The sequence below is a fragment of the Trachinotus anak genome, unplaced genomic scaffold, assembly GCF_046630095.1.
Source record: "Trachinotus anak isolate AG129_WGS33_773 ecotype Australia unplaced genomic scaffold, CSIRO_AGI_Tana_v1 ptg000003l, whole genome shotgun sequence".
Lineage (NCBI taxonomy): Eukaryota > Metazoa > Chordata > Actinopteri > Carangiformes > Carangidae > Trachinotus > Trachinotus anak.
Window position 1 is genome coordinate 11,838,362 of NW_027273854.1, and position 13,645 is coordinate 11,852,006.

The 13,645-nt window shown below is 39.3% G+C and overlaps 1 protein-coding gene across 1 annotated transcript; it reads right to left on the reverse strand.

The window, feature by feature from the left end:
- Nucleotides 1-52: 52 nt before the first annotated feature.
- Nucleotides 53-13,210, reverse strand: sdr42e2 (short chain dehydrogenase/reductase family 42E, member 2). The gene is made up of 12 exons (XM_071462852.1): nt 12,735-13,210; nt 11,806-12,250; nt 10,423-10,518; nt 9,206-9,263; nt 7,163-7,281; nt 6,958-7,033; nt 5,544-5,626; nt 4,224-4,361; nt 3,861-3,926; nt 3,219-3,282; nt 3,022-3,095; nt 53-1,036 (listed from the first exon to the last, which is right to left on the reverse strand). Exons 2-12 carry the CDS (start codon nt 12,241-12,243, stop codon nt 797-799), a joined length of 1,452 nt encoding a protein of 483 aa, XP_071318953.1. The 5' UTR covers nt 12,244-12,250; nt 12,735-13,210; the 3' UTR covers nt 53-796.
- Between the last annotated feature and the right edge of the window lie 435 nt (nt 13,211-13,645).

A 13,645-nucleotide genomic window follows, 5' to 3' on the forward strand; every position in this document is an offset into this window, starting at 1 on the left:
GTGTCCCATGGTCATTTTTGCTGCCTCACATTACTGCCGTACGTTGGGAAAATCTTTGGCAGTGCAAGTGCGCCCCCTTGTGGCAGCATACATGTGCACAAAACACCGACTTATTCTCAAACATGCCATGTTGTGATGCCCAGCACTTCTAATTTATTTCGTAGATTTTCAACGAAAATGTATTGTTTTACCTCATGAGTTTTCATTGAGGAGAAGAAATAGGGACCTTGAAAATTCATTTGCTTACTGTAGATATAAAATGGTCACTGGCATTCATTAATAATGCTTTTATTTCTAAAAGTTTACAAAATTACCAGTTAAATACTAATTAAACTCTAAAGATGAAAATCTCAACACCTTAATCATAGAAAGTAGCATGCTTTACATACAATCAATCAAAATTTGAATATTTGTAATACAAAGTCTTATATTTTTTCCTTTTAATGAAATCATAGTAATTGTAGACAACATAGCTCAAGTGTAATACTTTTCAGCAGCCTGGTAGTTTCATCATTTTGAAATTAGACACACATATACTAATGTCGAAAAGGTCGAAGAGAGATAGTATCTGTACTTAAATCAAAGGGATATCGCAAAACTTTGAACTTTGAAAATTTATTTTAGGGCATATTTTATTCCATCTGTCATCTGTGATGAGAATACACCATCACTTTATAAGAAAAAAACAGAAGCAAATAAATGTATTTCCTAACAAACAAATGATGTGTCTTATTTTAAATTACAATGCCTCAGGCAGCTTATAGTGCAGCTGTCCATCCAGCACAGCAAAAATAGTTTAGTTCTGACAAAGTATGCAGGATAACATCATTAGCACCAGACTGAGACCTATCAGCAGCAGCAGGATGAGGTGCTTGGGGGTCCAGGAGAGGTTGAAAAAAGGTGAGGGGGAGCATGGCTGTTGGGACTTCATATACTGTTCCACAGAGTCCGCGAAGCTGTAGGGCTTCGGACAGTAACCCAGCTCTCGATGGGCCTTGTCAATCTTGAAAGTGTGGCTTACTGCAATGTTCCTCACCTGCAGTGGAAGATAAGTTTATAATTTCACATAAGTTTTTATCCAAACATAAATCATCTCTAGCAAGCTGTTCAGCTGCCACAGAGAAGGCCAGGCCAAAAGACAAAGGCAAAGAACATCCTCTCAGGCTAATGGTTAAATTAACTTCAGTTTGGCAAACTGGGTGTTACATTCTGATAGCATGTGACTGATGGATGCCTCCAGTTATTGTATTTTCTTTCTGCCTGGGGATAAGGTATCTGTATGCGAATACACACAATGGTTAAAGAGCTCAAATAGACATTGGTGAGACAAGAAGAGTTCTTTCAAGCTCTTTTCCAGCATTTCATCCTCCCAAGAGTCAGTTCCTCTCCTCTTATGTAAAACTGCTTCAGTTCCTTATACAAAAGATCTGTTTTTATTGATCTACCAGTACAACATCACATTTAGAAACACTACAAGCGCACCATCCACGGCAGGTTGCATTTGGGACCGCAACAACATTGTGTTTTTGTGCAAAAATGAAGCTTTATCGCACAAAGTGATATATACTTGCTTTTAACTACACATCCATGTGTGCATTGTGGCTGCCTCGTGTCCTGCATGCATTTTGAGCGCCGGTTGTGCATTTCCTTAGAAATTAACACTATGCATCTGCAAGATGCAATATGCACAGCAACAATAGGGGCAGTATGGGTAGGCACGTTAGCAGTGACAACAATGGTGGAAAGTTTTGAAGACAAGCTAATAGACCAAGTCCATGCCATAATTATTGTTTATATCATGCAAATCCTGTAGTTGTTTACAATCTGAGCTCTCTGGTGTGCCCTCTAGGGGAATCATCCAGTAACACGTGCTACAGTCAAGTATGTGAACAATTATGCATGGTTAAAAAGCAAGTATATCTCCAGCCTACAATATGACTGTACTTGTTTGTAGGATGGTTTTGATCTTTTTGTGGGATTTCTTGACAATATGAATAATATAGAATATCACCAGACTTCAAGATAAGACAGCTGGGTACTAAACCTTGATGCAGCCCTCTGCAGTGTTTATATTTTCGGTGATTTGACATTTGAAACTGCATCTTCCACCATGCATTTATAGAGCTGTAAATTTATGCACGAGAGGAAAAAGTCTTCCAACTGTTTAACCTGAGAGTTGACAGGATCATTTGAGAACAGCCGAGAGGTTACCCGTTCCACTCACCATGGCAACAGCCATCTTACTGAGGTCACTTCCTGTAAACTTCATCTTGAACTTCCTGTTCTGACCTACAGCAGTCTATGTTTTATTCACAGGGCAATCATCGATCCCCCAGCCAGCAGCTGTCTGACAGCATGAGCTCCAGGTGCAGGCCCTCGGCACTCAGCTTTGGTTTCTGCCTCATCACTCATTCATGAGGACCTTGAAGGCCAGAACGGAGGCTCCTTGGCATCCATCGTAAAGGCCCTCAGCCTGATACAGTATAATTACTGTGTTTAATAGTGCTACAGACCAGCAAATAGTATTAAAGGGCTTCCAGTGACCATGAGAACTTAGAGATTTTGTTATCTGCCAATATGTTTTAATTAATTCAAGGCTCACTTTTGTTTTCCATAATTCATGCACAAGACAGAGCAGGGGGGCTGATAGGAAAATACCTGATGAAGTCTGTCTTCACTGCTGTGGGAGAGACTTAAACAAGAATCTGCTCATTAGTGAGCAGGTACCTTAAACTCCAACACACAGGACACACACTTTCATTTAGGCATGCATGCATATGTTCACACAGAGCTCCACAATGGAGCCACAAACTTTCAACACTACACAGTTACATCCTCATGATCTATAATGTATCTCAGAGTTCATTCAAGTCAGACAATTTTTAGTAGTATCAAAGATGACATATGACATTTTAAAAACTGGAATAAAAACATGCAGAGAGGGCAGGATCTGTAGAATCCATTCAAAGCCCGAGAATCAAAAGAAAATTTCAAGAGACAGAGAGGAGGAAGCAGAATTACCTCACTTCTGGTAAAGAGGAGAGGCACCGTTATCATGGGTCTTAGAGCTACATGCAAGTATTCCACCAAGATGGCTTGAAAGAGATGATAAACATACATAGAGTCAATGGTATTACCAACTCAGCACATCTTTAAACAAATATGGTATAAGAAGTATTTTAAAAAAAACACACACATTGGAGGAAGAAAAGCACTACCTGCTGAATAGACCAGTGAAACAGGCAGATTTATCAATGGTCTGCTGTAGCCCAGCTTTTCAAACTGCAATGGAACAAGGAATACAAAACAAAGGGGAGTAAATTCTGCACATTTCAATTAAACTGTAAATACCCTTGAAATTATATCAAGATAAGGGTGGCATTATTCTATGATTTCCCTTATTCTCAACAAATCCAATGTAAAGACTACAACAAGCAATGTTTAATATTCCCTCAGTACTTTCAGACTACTACATACAAACACTGTTTCTAGCACTCTGTGGCCCCAAACCCATTCATTTCTACTGTTTCTTCAAAACAGGTCACAAACCTACAGTTTCATTTCTTAAAAAGACTGAGTAATTTTCTGAAATACTATAGTTTTGTAGCAAATCACAAAAAAGGCATTAATAGTGCTTTTGATGGGGACTACTTTCAGCTGTGGATTTATACATTTAGTGTTCCAGTACGTATTTCCAGCAGCAGAATGAAGTAAGTGGTGATGAAGGAACATGTCACCCAGTGAAAAGTGTAGCTCGCTGATGTGTTTTCTAGAGTACAACAGTGGAGATCTATGGCTGTATGGGATTTGTGGATAGTAAGGAAAGCACAGATTATCACCAGCCTTATCCTTTAACTCACCAAAGGTGTCAGCCACTCAAAGAGATTGATTGAGACTCCATCATTAATGAAATAGGCCTGTCCACTCTGCAAAAAAAAAACAAACAGAAATGAGTGAGTTAAAAACAAAATACCGGATATTATTTTGACTTAAACTATGAAAGTGATCATAAAAGCTGACAACAGAGAAGAAAAGCTGATAAAACAACCATCAGTTATAAATAACTAGCTTTTAGGTCATGAAGTGGTTACTGATTAATTAAGTATAAAACGTTTTAGGAATAATCTGTTAAAGCCTGATTTAATCTGTGTGGTTATAGCTCAAAGTGGTCTGATCACATGCATCTGTGGGTGTTTTGTCCTGCGGTGGACAGTGTGACTCACAGCAACACAGCTCCTCTTCAGTGTGAGCGCCTCAGCTGCCAGAGAGTGAGCCAGCACCAGGTTGTCTACGTGTACCCAGTTCATCCTGGCCTGGGGGTCCCCGAACCTGAAACTGAACAACCGCCGCTCCACGTTCACCTGAGACAAACAGAGGTGGAGGAGAAAGAGTGGACGGTTTGATTTGCTTGTGTTGTTTCTTTTGGCTTGAGATGTTTACAAAAGTCACACAAGTTGCTCTTAATTCATTCTCAACATATTTCAGGGCCAAATGTGTTTTTTGTTTCTGATTTTGACATTTTTTTCTGATAATAAATGGGAATCAACCTGAAAATCCCACTTTGCTCTAGAAACTATTTTAATGCAAAAAACAACATAGTTCATGTTGTTCTCTTCAAAACATCTAGGGATGTTGATTGTTAGCATAGCTCTTCAGCAGCCGAGAGTTTTTTTTTTAAAAAACACACACAAAGAGAGAAGTTATTACAAGCAACAGTACTTACTAGCCAAAGCAAGTGTGAAGCATCTTTACCCTCTGTTCAGCAGTGAATACACTAAACAGGTTTTAATGTACAGTTACGTAACTTAATTTGTTGATCTGGGCTTCCAGGCTTCACTTGATATCTATAAATATATTTATTTAATATATAATATATTTAACATTTTCAGTGATTATGACTAATGATTTGTACATTTTTATAGGCTCCTATGTAATTTTTCATGTGTTTTGGGTTCCTTGCAACTTTTACTTAAACATGAGAAGTCAGAGCTGAGTTCATAGATACAATGCATGGGGCAAGAGCAGTTTAAAAGCTGTCAAACAAAGACAAAAATGAATGCACAGACATGAACCAAAATCTATTTGAACTCTAGAGGATTTTAAACTGTTTTTTTTATATACTGTACTATGATAAACTGAAATTAATGTCCTTGTAAATATCAAAACCTATGGTATGCTAATGCTTTGGAAAGGTAAGTATGAACAATTTGTTTGTTTGAACATACCATATTTAGACACATTTCTTTGTACAAATCAACCCCAGATTCAGAGAATGTGGTTGACCTGCTGAATATTAAAGTCAGCCCTGGTGGCCATTTAGCCGACAATAAACCTAGAACTGCCTCGTAGAGGAAAGACTGGAAGAAAAGGTAGCTGTAACTGGATGCCTTGAGAGCTCCATTAATAATGTAACTACTTCAGGCTGGACCACACTCTGCCAGGGAGGCCTCAGACACTGCAAAAAGTGCTTTTTTTTCCAGTGCCAACACAAAAGGAATTCATCTTTATGATAAGACAGCTGTTTGTTTGTTTTCGTCCCTCACCATCACTCTGTGAAGATGTCTCCTCTCCTCTGGTCCATAGATGCCACAGGGTCGCAGGACGCAGGTCCGCAGCAGCTCTCCTCCTTCACAAGACATGATACAAACATATACATGCTCTACTAAACATATACATTTATGAGTTTTCTCAAACGTAAAGCAAAATAATCATATACATATACATATACAAAGGTCTTTCACATGTTTCATATACGACTGCTTCACCACTGAGGTGCAGAAGTGGGAAAAGTACATATATTTTACTTTGGCAAAATTACCTAAACTACAATGTAAAAATGCACAATCACATGTGATAGACCTGTTTTTTAAAGCACTACTCAACAATAAAGAAATGCTGTGAATACTGAAAGTAAATGTTTTTGTTCTGTACAACTGTAAAACTGACATTTAAATGAGATACCATATATTGTGATATATTACATTATTTGATAGTATTAAAAAAGAAAACACAAAGTAATCCTTTACATATTTGTAATATTTGCTTTTTTGACATAGGCTGTTGGATCCAACCTTAGTAACAGTGTTACAGTGTTACTAGTAACACTGTTACTAAGGTTGGAATACACTGGTCGTTTAACAATGCATTGTGTTTTATATGATAATCACATGTTTTTTTTTAATGTAAAATCTGAATATAGTTCTCACATCAATCTAGTGGAGTAAGAAAGTACATTTTCTACTGACATGTTGCAGAGTAGAAGTATGAAGTAGTATAAAATCATAAAGTACATAAATTAAAGTACAAACTAACTTAAAATTTCACTTATGTAGAAAACTTATGTAAATGTATTTTGTCTCTTTCCACCACTGTTCAGGTGTCTTTATGACACCACGGCTTTCAGCCTTTCAGACAGTGGGAAAAAGAAACCTAAACCACATCCTCCTGTCACAGATATATGAACTTTAACCTGCAGCATATAGTGAGACATCTCCTTACTCTAAGCTTGATTGGATATATAAGGTAATGGTCACTGATAGGGTGTAGGGTTACTGAAAGAGGGAATGAGAGGCTTCACACCTGTTAAGCATGCTGTCCAACATAAAACCCATTACAATGCATTAGAAGATTGCTAGTATTGGTTGTGTGTGTGTGTGTGTGTGTGTGTGTGTGTGTGTGTGTGTTTGATGCACTTTTGGAGTTACATGACTGCCACAGTCGTTGGTACTGTTTTGTCCAGCTCTAAATTTAAACTGGTATCACTGCATAGGATTGCATGCTGAGTTTCCATGGCTACCACCGCCTCAGTCTCTCCTAGTGTCGCTATTTCAAACAAACACACAAAAACGTTTTTACACAGAAACCAAAAGATAGGGTTGCAGTCTCCTGTGATTACACACTTTTCATGTAGCCCTGTGATTACGCCGTCATCCCACACACATACGGATCATTTCACACCTTTAAGGGAGCATCCGTTGGCTGAGAGGACCATCTGCTCTGCAATCGCTTTAGTTCTGGAGTAGTGGTCAATGTGCTGGAACAGAAAAACACACAATTCTTCCTAATGTTTGGTACTAAATTTGTGAAAGCAACATTTAGAATAATTTATGGGTAAAAATCTGGTATTAGTAACACAGCAATTGATCCTATTCTTTTCACCCACCACGTCAGGTGGCACATACGGCACTGAATCCTCATCACCTTCCTCAATTGGTTTCCCCGCAAACACCACATTGATGGTACTGGTGTACACCAGCCGAGGGATGCTCCGCTCCATACAGACTGAAAGAGGGCAGAAAATTAAATGCTGGTACAATAAAGGGCAGGGTGCAGATTACATTTACATTTACCCACTTGGCAGATGCTTTTATCCAAAGTGACTTACAAGTGAGGGACATCAGTAAGCTTCAGTGTAGTAGGAAACCTTGGTGTAAGTGTTAAGTTCTACATCTATTTAATAAATGCAAGGAGATTGTTTGAGGAAGCGCAGAAAAGTGAATAATAAGTGCCAGTTAGACACATTAGGGTTTATAGGAAAGGAGGTGCTCTTGGAAGAGATGAGTTTTCAAGAAATTCTTGAAAATGAGAGGGATGCCCCTGCTCTGATAGAATTCAGTAGCTTGTTCCACCATTGGGGAACCACAGATGAGAACAGTCTGGACTGAGACTGTCTTGTGTGCAGGGATGGCAAACCCAGACAACATTCCTCAGAGGAACACAGTGGTCGAGAAGGACCATAAGGCTTTATGATTGAGTTCAAGAAGATGGGTGCAGACCCAGAAGTCACTTTGAAGGAAAACATTAGTGACTTGAATTTGATGTGGGTGGCCATGGGTAGCCAGTGTAGGCTGATGAATAGCAGAGTGACATGTGCCCTTTTGGACTGATTGAAGACCAGATGGGCTGCCGCATTCTGGACCATCTGTAAAGGTTTCACTGTGCACAGAGGAAGGCTTGCCAGAACAACACTGCAGTAGTCAAGGTGTGAAAGAATCATGGACAAGACCAAGACCTGATTTTTCTGATCTTGTATAGAGTAAAGCGGCATGACAGAGAGACAGATGCAACATGGTAAGGAAGGGAAGGATAATTGGTCATCAAGCATGACATCAAGATCTCTTGCAATCTTAGTTGGGGTAAGGGATAAGGAGAGGCAAATTCGGTATCAATATCATGATGACGAGACTGATTGGCTGGGAAGACTAGGAGTTCAGTCTTTGAGAGGTTTGGTTGAAGGTGACATTCCTTCATCCATGAGAATATGTCAGAGAGACAGGCCGAGATCCACACAGAGACAGTGGGGTCGTCTGTTGGGAACGGCAGGTATAGCTGGGTGTCGTCAGCATAGCAATGTAATGAGAAGCCATGTAAGCAGATAACTGCACCCAAGGCGTTGATGTATATTGCAAAGAGGAGGTTTCCCAGAACTGATGATTAGATGACTCCAGTGGGGAGGGGATGGGCTGGGGACATTTTCCCTTGCCATGACAGAATGAAGGAGTGCCCACTGAGATAGGATTCAAACCAGCAAAGGGCTTTGCCCAAAATGCCTATGTCTGAGAGTATGGATAGCAGGATGCGGTGGTTCACTGTATCAAATGCAAGACAAGGGCCACGGAGGGAGACACTTCAGCCACAGTCTGCTACTGAAATAGCATAAGCTTAATTGCTCTCAGCTGTTCACGCATCAGGTTCAATTGCATGCACCTGAGTACACCCCCTGAATTAGCAGCACAAAAGGATTGGTTTCTAGGGGCATGAGCTCATTCACACTGCCCTGCTGCCCAAAACTCGCAGCAACCAAAAAATCTTCCAGAAATAATGCAATTAATGCGCTTTCCAAGTTGTAGCAATGAGACCGTACACAGGAATATCTGTGAAAAGGTCGTAAGAAGCAGCACTTGCGTTACAACTGCTGCCTCAATACGCCCTGTGAGGTTAAGAATCCATCCGTCCGTAACTTTTCATTAAAGCTATTATATATAGAACTACTTGATTTGTCTAACTCAGACTGTTGAAGCCTCATATTAACTTCAGATAAACTTTGGCATACATTGTGGACTTTTTTGCTTATTGGAAATTGGAATCATATTTTGATGGGATATTTTCATTGTCCAAATGCAATGCGGAAATCATTTAACTGATTTATCACATTGCATATGAAATGCATGATGTTGAGAATGACAGCCATTGTATGTATTCTTACCATTTATAACATTATTTGTCCCTCCAACGTTGACTGACTCCACTTGCTCTTTCTGCAACTGGAGGCAAAGACAGACAGAAAAATACCACTACTAAACTACACCCTTTCTTATAGTGTAGATAACTCATTCCTTATATTTTTTTGGTGCAATAATGAGCTGACATACTGTATGTCTCAGTCAAGTACTGATGATAACACAAATCCTGTCAGTAAGTAAGTGGTCTCTTATTATGTTGAATGACAGCACCTGACAGAGACCACTCCTACTTCCTGTCTCTCATACATAAAAAAGCAAGTACCCAAACAAGAGATTATTGCAGTGACGTATGTTTGATTTAACAACTTCATTGATGGAGCACTGACACTTGTCTGTGAAAAAAAAATATTCTGAGACAAAGGTCAACGTTAAAGCAGAATGCCACCGATTTCATACATCAAAGTCTGGTCACAGATCTTGAAGAGTACTACTTAGTATGAGAAAAATGTTGTATTAAGCCTTTTGTGCCTTGAGCTGCACAAAACCTGATACTGTAAAGTCACCATTGGCTGGGGCTGAAGTGAGTTAGCATATCTCTGTAACCCACTCCTCATCTCTGCTTGAGGTTACATCAACCGCTACTAGCATAATATACCTGAATCTACCACCAAGCTTTCAGCAGCTGAGTTTGCTGCGTGGGTAATGTAAGCACCAGGTTTTGACAAGGAAGAAAATATGTGGAATAAAAGGCAATATCACTGGTTCTGCTGCATCAATTTTGATCCTCTTTAAAAATTGTCCATCATGAGTTTGACAATGTTAAGATGTAAGAAGGAATCAACATTGGTTGTTGTTTAATCATAAAACTCTCCTAAGTAATATTTAATTATTGCTTTTCATGTCGTGTCCGGGTACTAATCAAACTTGTTCTGTAGATGAGCTTCAGAAAATTATTCCTACAGTTCATACTGACTTTGGCAAGTAGAGCTTTAACACTCTACTGTCTGTGAGTAGTTTCAGAGAACTAGTTACAGTCACTTAACTACTAAGCTGACGTAATCATGCAATCAATTAAATTTGAATTCTGAACGCTTCTCTTCTAAAGACAATATAAGTACAGAATTTGCAGCATTTCATTATTCCATGAAAATCTTCACTTGTTAGAGTCTCTGTTTCACTGACCTTTGTTAAAATGATCAAGTGGTAAGAAGATGCTAAAGAAGACATGAAGGGAAGTCACCTGTTCCGGTCCAGACATGCCATAAGATGCTGTGTGGAATATGCAGTCGACCCCTTCACACACTTTGTAGAGGGAGGGATAGTCTCGAATGTCACTCTGAGAAAGAGAGAAGAGGAATTACCCTCAGTTAATTAACACAAACTCTGTAGACATTGGTCTGAATCAGATCCATCCATAAGAGAAGACATAAAGTAGACCTGTGGTAAGTAAAGTATTGATTTTATCCCTATTATGATTTGTTATTAACATTTGTAGTTGCATTTAGTGTGTATCCTCAACACAGCATTAGCAGTTTAAATGACATAGTAAATCAGTAACTATGTCATGAAAGGATAGTTATAATTAAGGTAAGTGTGTCATGAGGCTTGCAGGTGAAACCTGAATCATATCTCCACCCTCTTTGACCCAGTCAGCAGCTGGCACTCAGAGGCGGATCACTCACCTGTGTCTGTTTCCAGCCAGCATGCAGACTGACACTGGCTGACGCAAGGTAACACTAGAGTCGATTTTATAGTCTGTGGGGAGCAGTGTGAGTACTGTACTGTGTATTTCATGTAATCTATATCTCAAACCATATCTAGAAGCACTGTAAAAAAAAGAATGAAATTTGTTTTATGTTTATATTTAATATGAGACAATAAATATTAGGTTGAGGTGAATTTACAGTTGGTTTTGTTTTGAGTTATCTTTATTTGCAAAGATAAATATTAAATAATTAAATAAAAGACATCAAAATAAAATTAATATAAGGAGAAAAGGCTAAAAGTGAGTACTTACTACCTGTGCTGAAGTTTTTTTTTGTTTGTTTTTTTTTTATTCACACTGTTATGTATGTCATGACACATGAAACTAAAATAAAGATTAGAAAACTGACATTTAAGTGAGATTTTTTTTAATTATTATTTCCCTATAGGACTTAAAGGAAGATGTAATAAGTAACAGAATATCAATGACCATGTTTTAGGGTTAGCTCATTGAAAATGAATAAGGTGAATACACCTGTCAAATTCTGCATAATTCTGCATAACCAAGTTGGAGGTTTAGCAACTGAACCTTAAGGCACGTATGAGGCTTTTACTTTAGATGGCTCTTTGTCACCATGTAGTGAGGGCCATAACATTTACCAGTGAAGGAAGGTGTTATTGGCCAAATTTCCGGGGAAAAAGAAATGCCACAACTGTATTGCTACATACCCATTGCCACTGTTGTGTGTCCTGTACAATTAGACTTTAACAGCACTGGCTGGTACTAAATTATCTAGTTCAGGGCAAAGTTATTGGGTGAAATGCAGGGAAAACTGGAAAAATAGAAATATATGTTTCATAAATGAAATTTAGAAGTACACAGCAGGACAGAGTCAGGTCCCTCTCCACTGTCCCATACCTGACAGAAGATTGCTCCATCAGGGACATCACAAGGCAGCTTGTTCATGTCCAGAAGGATCACTGACATCCCCTGTCGGGCCAGTTCTCTCCCCAGCCTGAAGCCAAAGTATCCCCCTCCTCCTGTCACCACCACCTTCCCTGTGGAGATGCCTCGGGCCAGTGCCACCTCCTCCTCCAGTCTGGAGGCGGCGCACTCGGGGCTGCTGCAGCTGGCTGCCATAGCTCCATTTACCCTGTTTCGGATGGCCACGGCTGGGCTGGAGATGACAGCCGGGTCTGGGTGGTTGGCCCTGGGCTGGTGGGTGAGGTGGGGGAGGTTGTGCATGTGATGTCCACTGGCCTGCAGACGACAAAGGGGGACGCTGTGGCAGGGAAGCTGCTTCACCTGGCACAGAGAACCTCCACTGTCACTCATGTTGGGACCACACAGCTGCATAGATGTCCTGATGTGTCGAAGGAGGGGAAATATTGGTTATTGATTGTTTTAGCATCATTAATGTTTGACCTGTAAAAACTATTCTCACATTGTCTGACAGTACCACATATTGTGTATTCTGCATCAGCTTCTTCCAGTTCCAGCTTTGTGAAACACATTTTAAAGTATTTTGCTTATTCGTGGTTGTGGTTGACATCTTCATGAACAATATAAAATGAATAATATGATTCAATATTCAACAGCTGTGTGCTGTAAAAATGTACCACTCCATTGCAAGGATACTTTATGACGACTGAATTTAATTTTCCAAAAAAAAAAAAAAAAAAAAAAAGACTTACCAAATAGGTTTCACTGGTTCTGAAACCAGTGATGAGCCACAGGGACATTTAACAGTAAAAGCAATGAACAAACGGTGCGAGGATCCGTCCCCATCACATGTCCTGAACTTACACTTTCCTGATATCCACATTAACTCATATTAATAAACTTACCTTAATATTCCTTACGACCTCTCACATCCATACCGGTGCCGGTTGGTTCATGAACTAATCCAGTCTATAGGGTACCTCCTGTTTGCGCCCGCAGTGCCTCCCAACGCGTCACCTCTCTCACCTGTCAATCACCTGCAGCTTTACCTGGGGACACCCTACCGTAATGACTGGATGCAGCGCGCAGTGGGACTCTGGTCTGTCTGGTTATAGCTCAAATAGCACCGTGATCTTGTGTCACAGAGGACCGCTCAGATCCACCTTTAACCCACACCTGGACGAGGTGGCACTTTCATTTTTTATCTCTACTCTAGACCATCTGATTCCAGACTAATGTTAGTAAGATAATAAGAAGTGAATTTTAGTCCAGATTTTCTGAAACCCTTTTCCAGAGGGTGAAACGGTGCATCAGTCAAAGGGATATTCAACAACCTGGCAACCCAAAAGTTGATTTTATCAGTGGCTTGTAAAGGTTGTAAAAATATACAGTCTTTTAAAGCAAGTTATTTGTTAAGAATTTAATAAAGCCACTGACCCCCGTGTTTTGTTTATATTGACTTTATTCATTTCAATTCATTTATTTAGCCGTTTATCTTATCACAGACTCTACTAATGTATATTTAAGAATAATAGTACTAATTATAAAACTGTCCATTCTTTTTCCCATAAATATACATATTTACTTTTATTCTGAACTTATTAAAACCCAATATGTAGAAATGTACTGATGTTGTAAACCTTAATTTTGCCACAGAAATTACCATAAAGCATTGTTATTACACTGAGTAAGGAAATATTTCATTTTCCTATGTTATATGGACTATGTATGGACAAAAATATATTCACTTTGTTTCCCAAAAAGTAATTCACACACAGTAAATACGGTATGTTATCCTTACTTTTACTGTCAGAGA

Bases quoted from the DNA above. Each gene is read 5' to 3' on its own strand.
- sdr42e2 (XM_071462852.1), bottom strand. From the start codon at position 12,243: ATGCAGCTGTGTGGTCCCAACATGAGTGACAGTGGAGGTTCTCTGTGC. The intron at 5,627-6,957 runs GTGTGAAATGAT...TGTCTTGTGAAG, and splicing joins CAACGGATGCTCCCTTAAAG to GAGGAGAGCTGCTGCGGACC. The intron at 1,037-3,021 runs GTAATTCTGCTT...CTTCCACTGCAG, and splicing joins TCCTCTTTACCAGAAGTGAG to GTGAGGAACATTGCAGTAAG.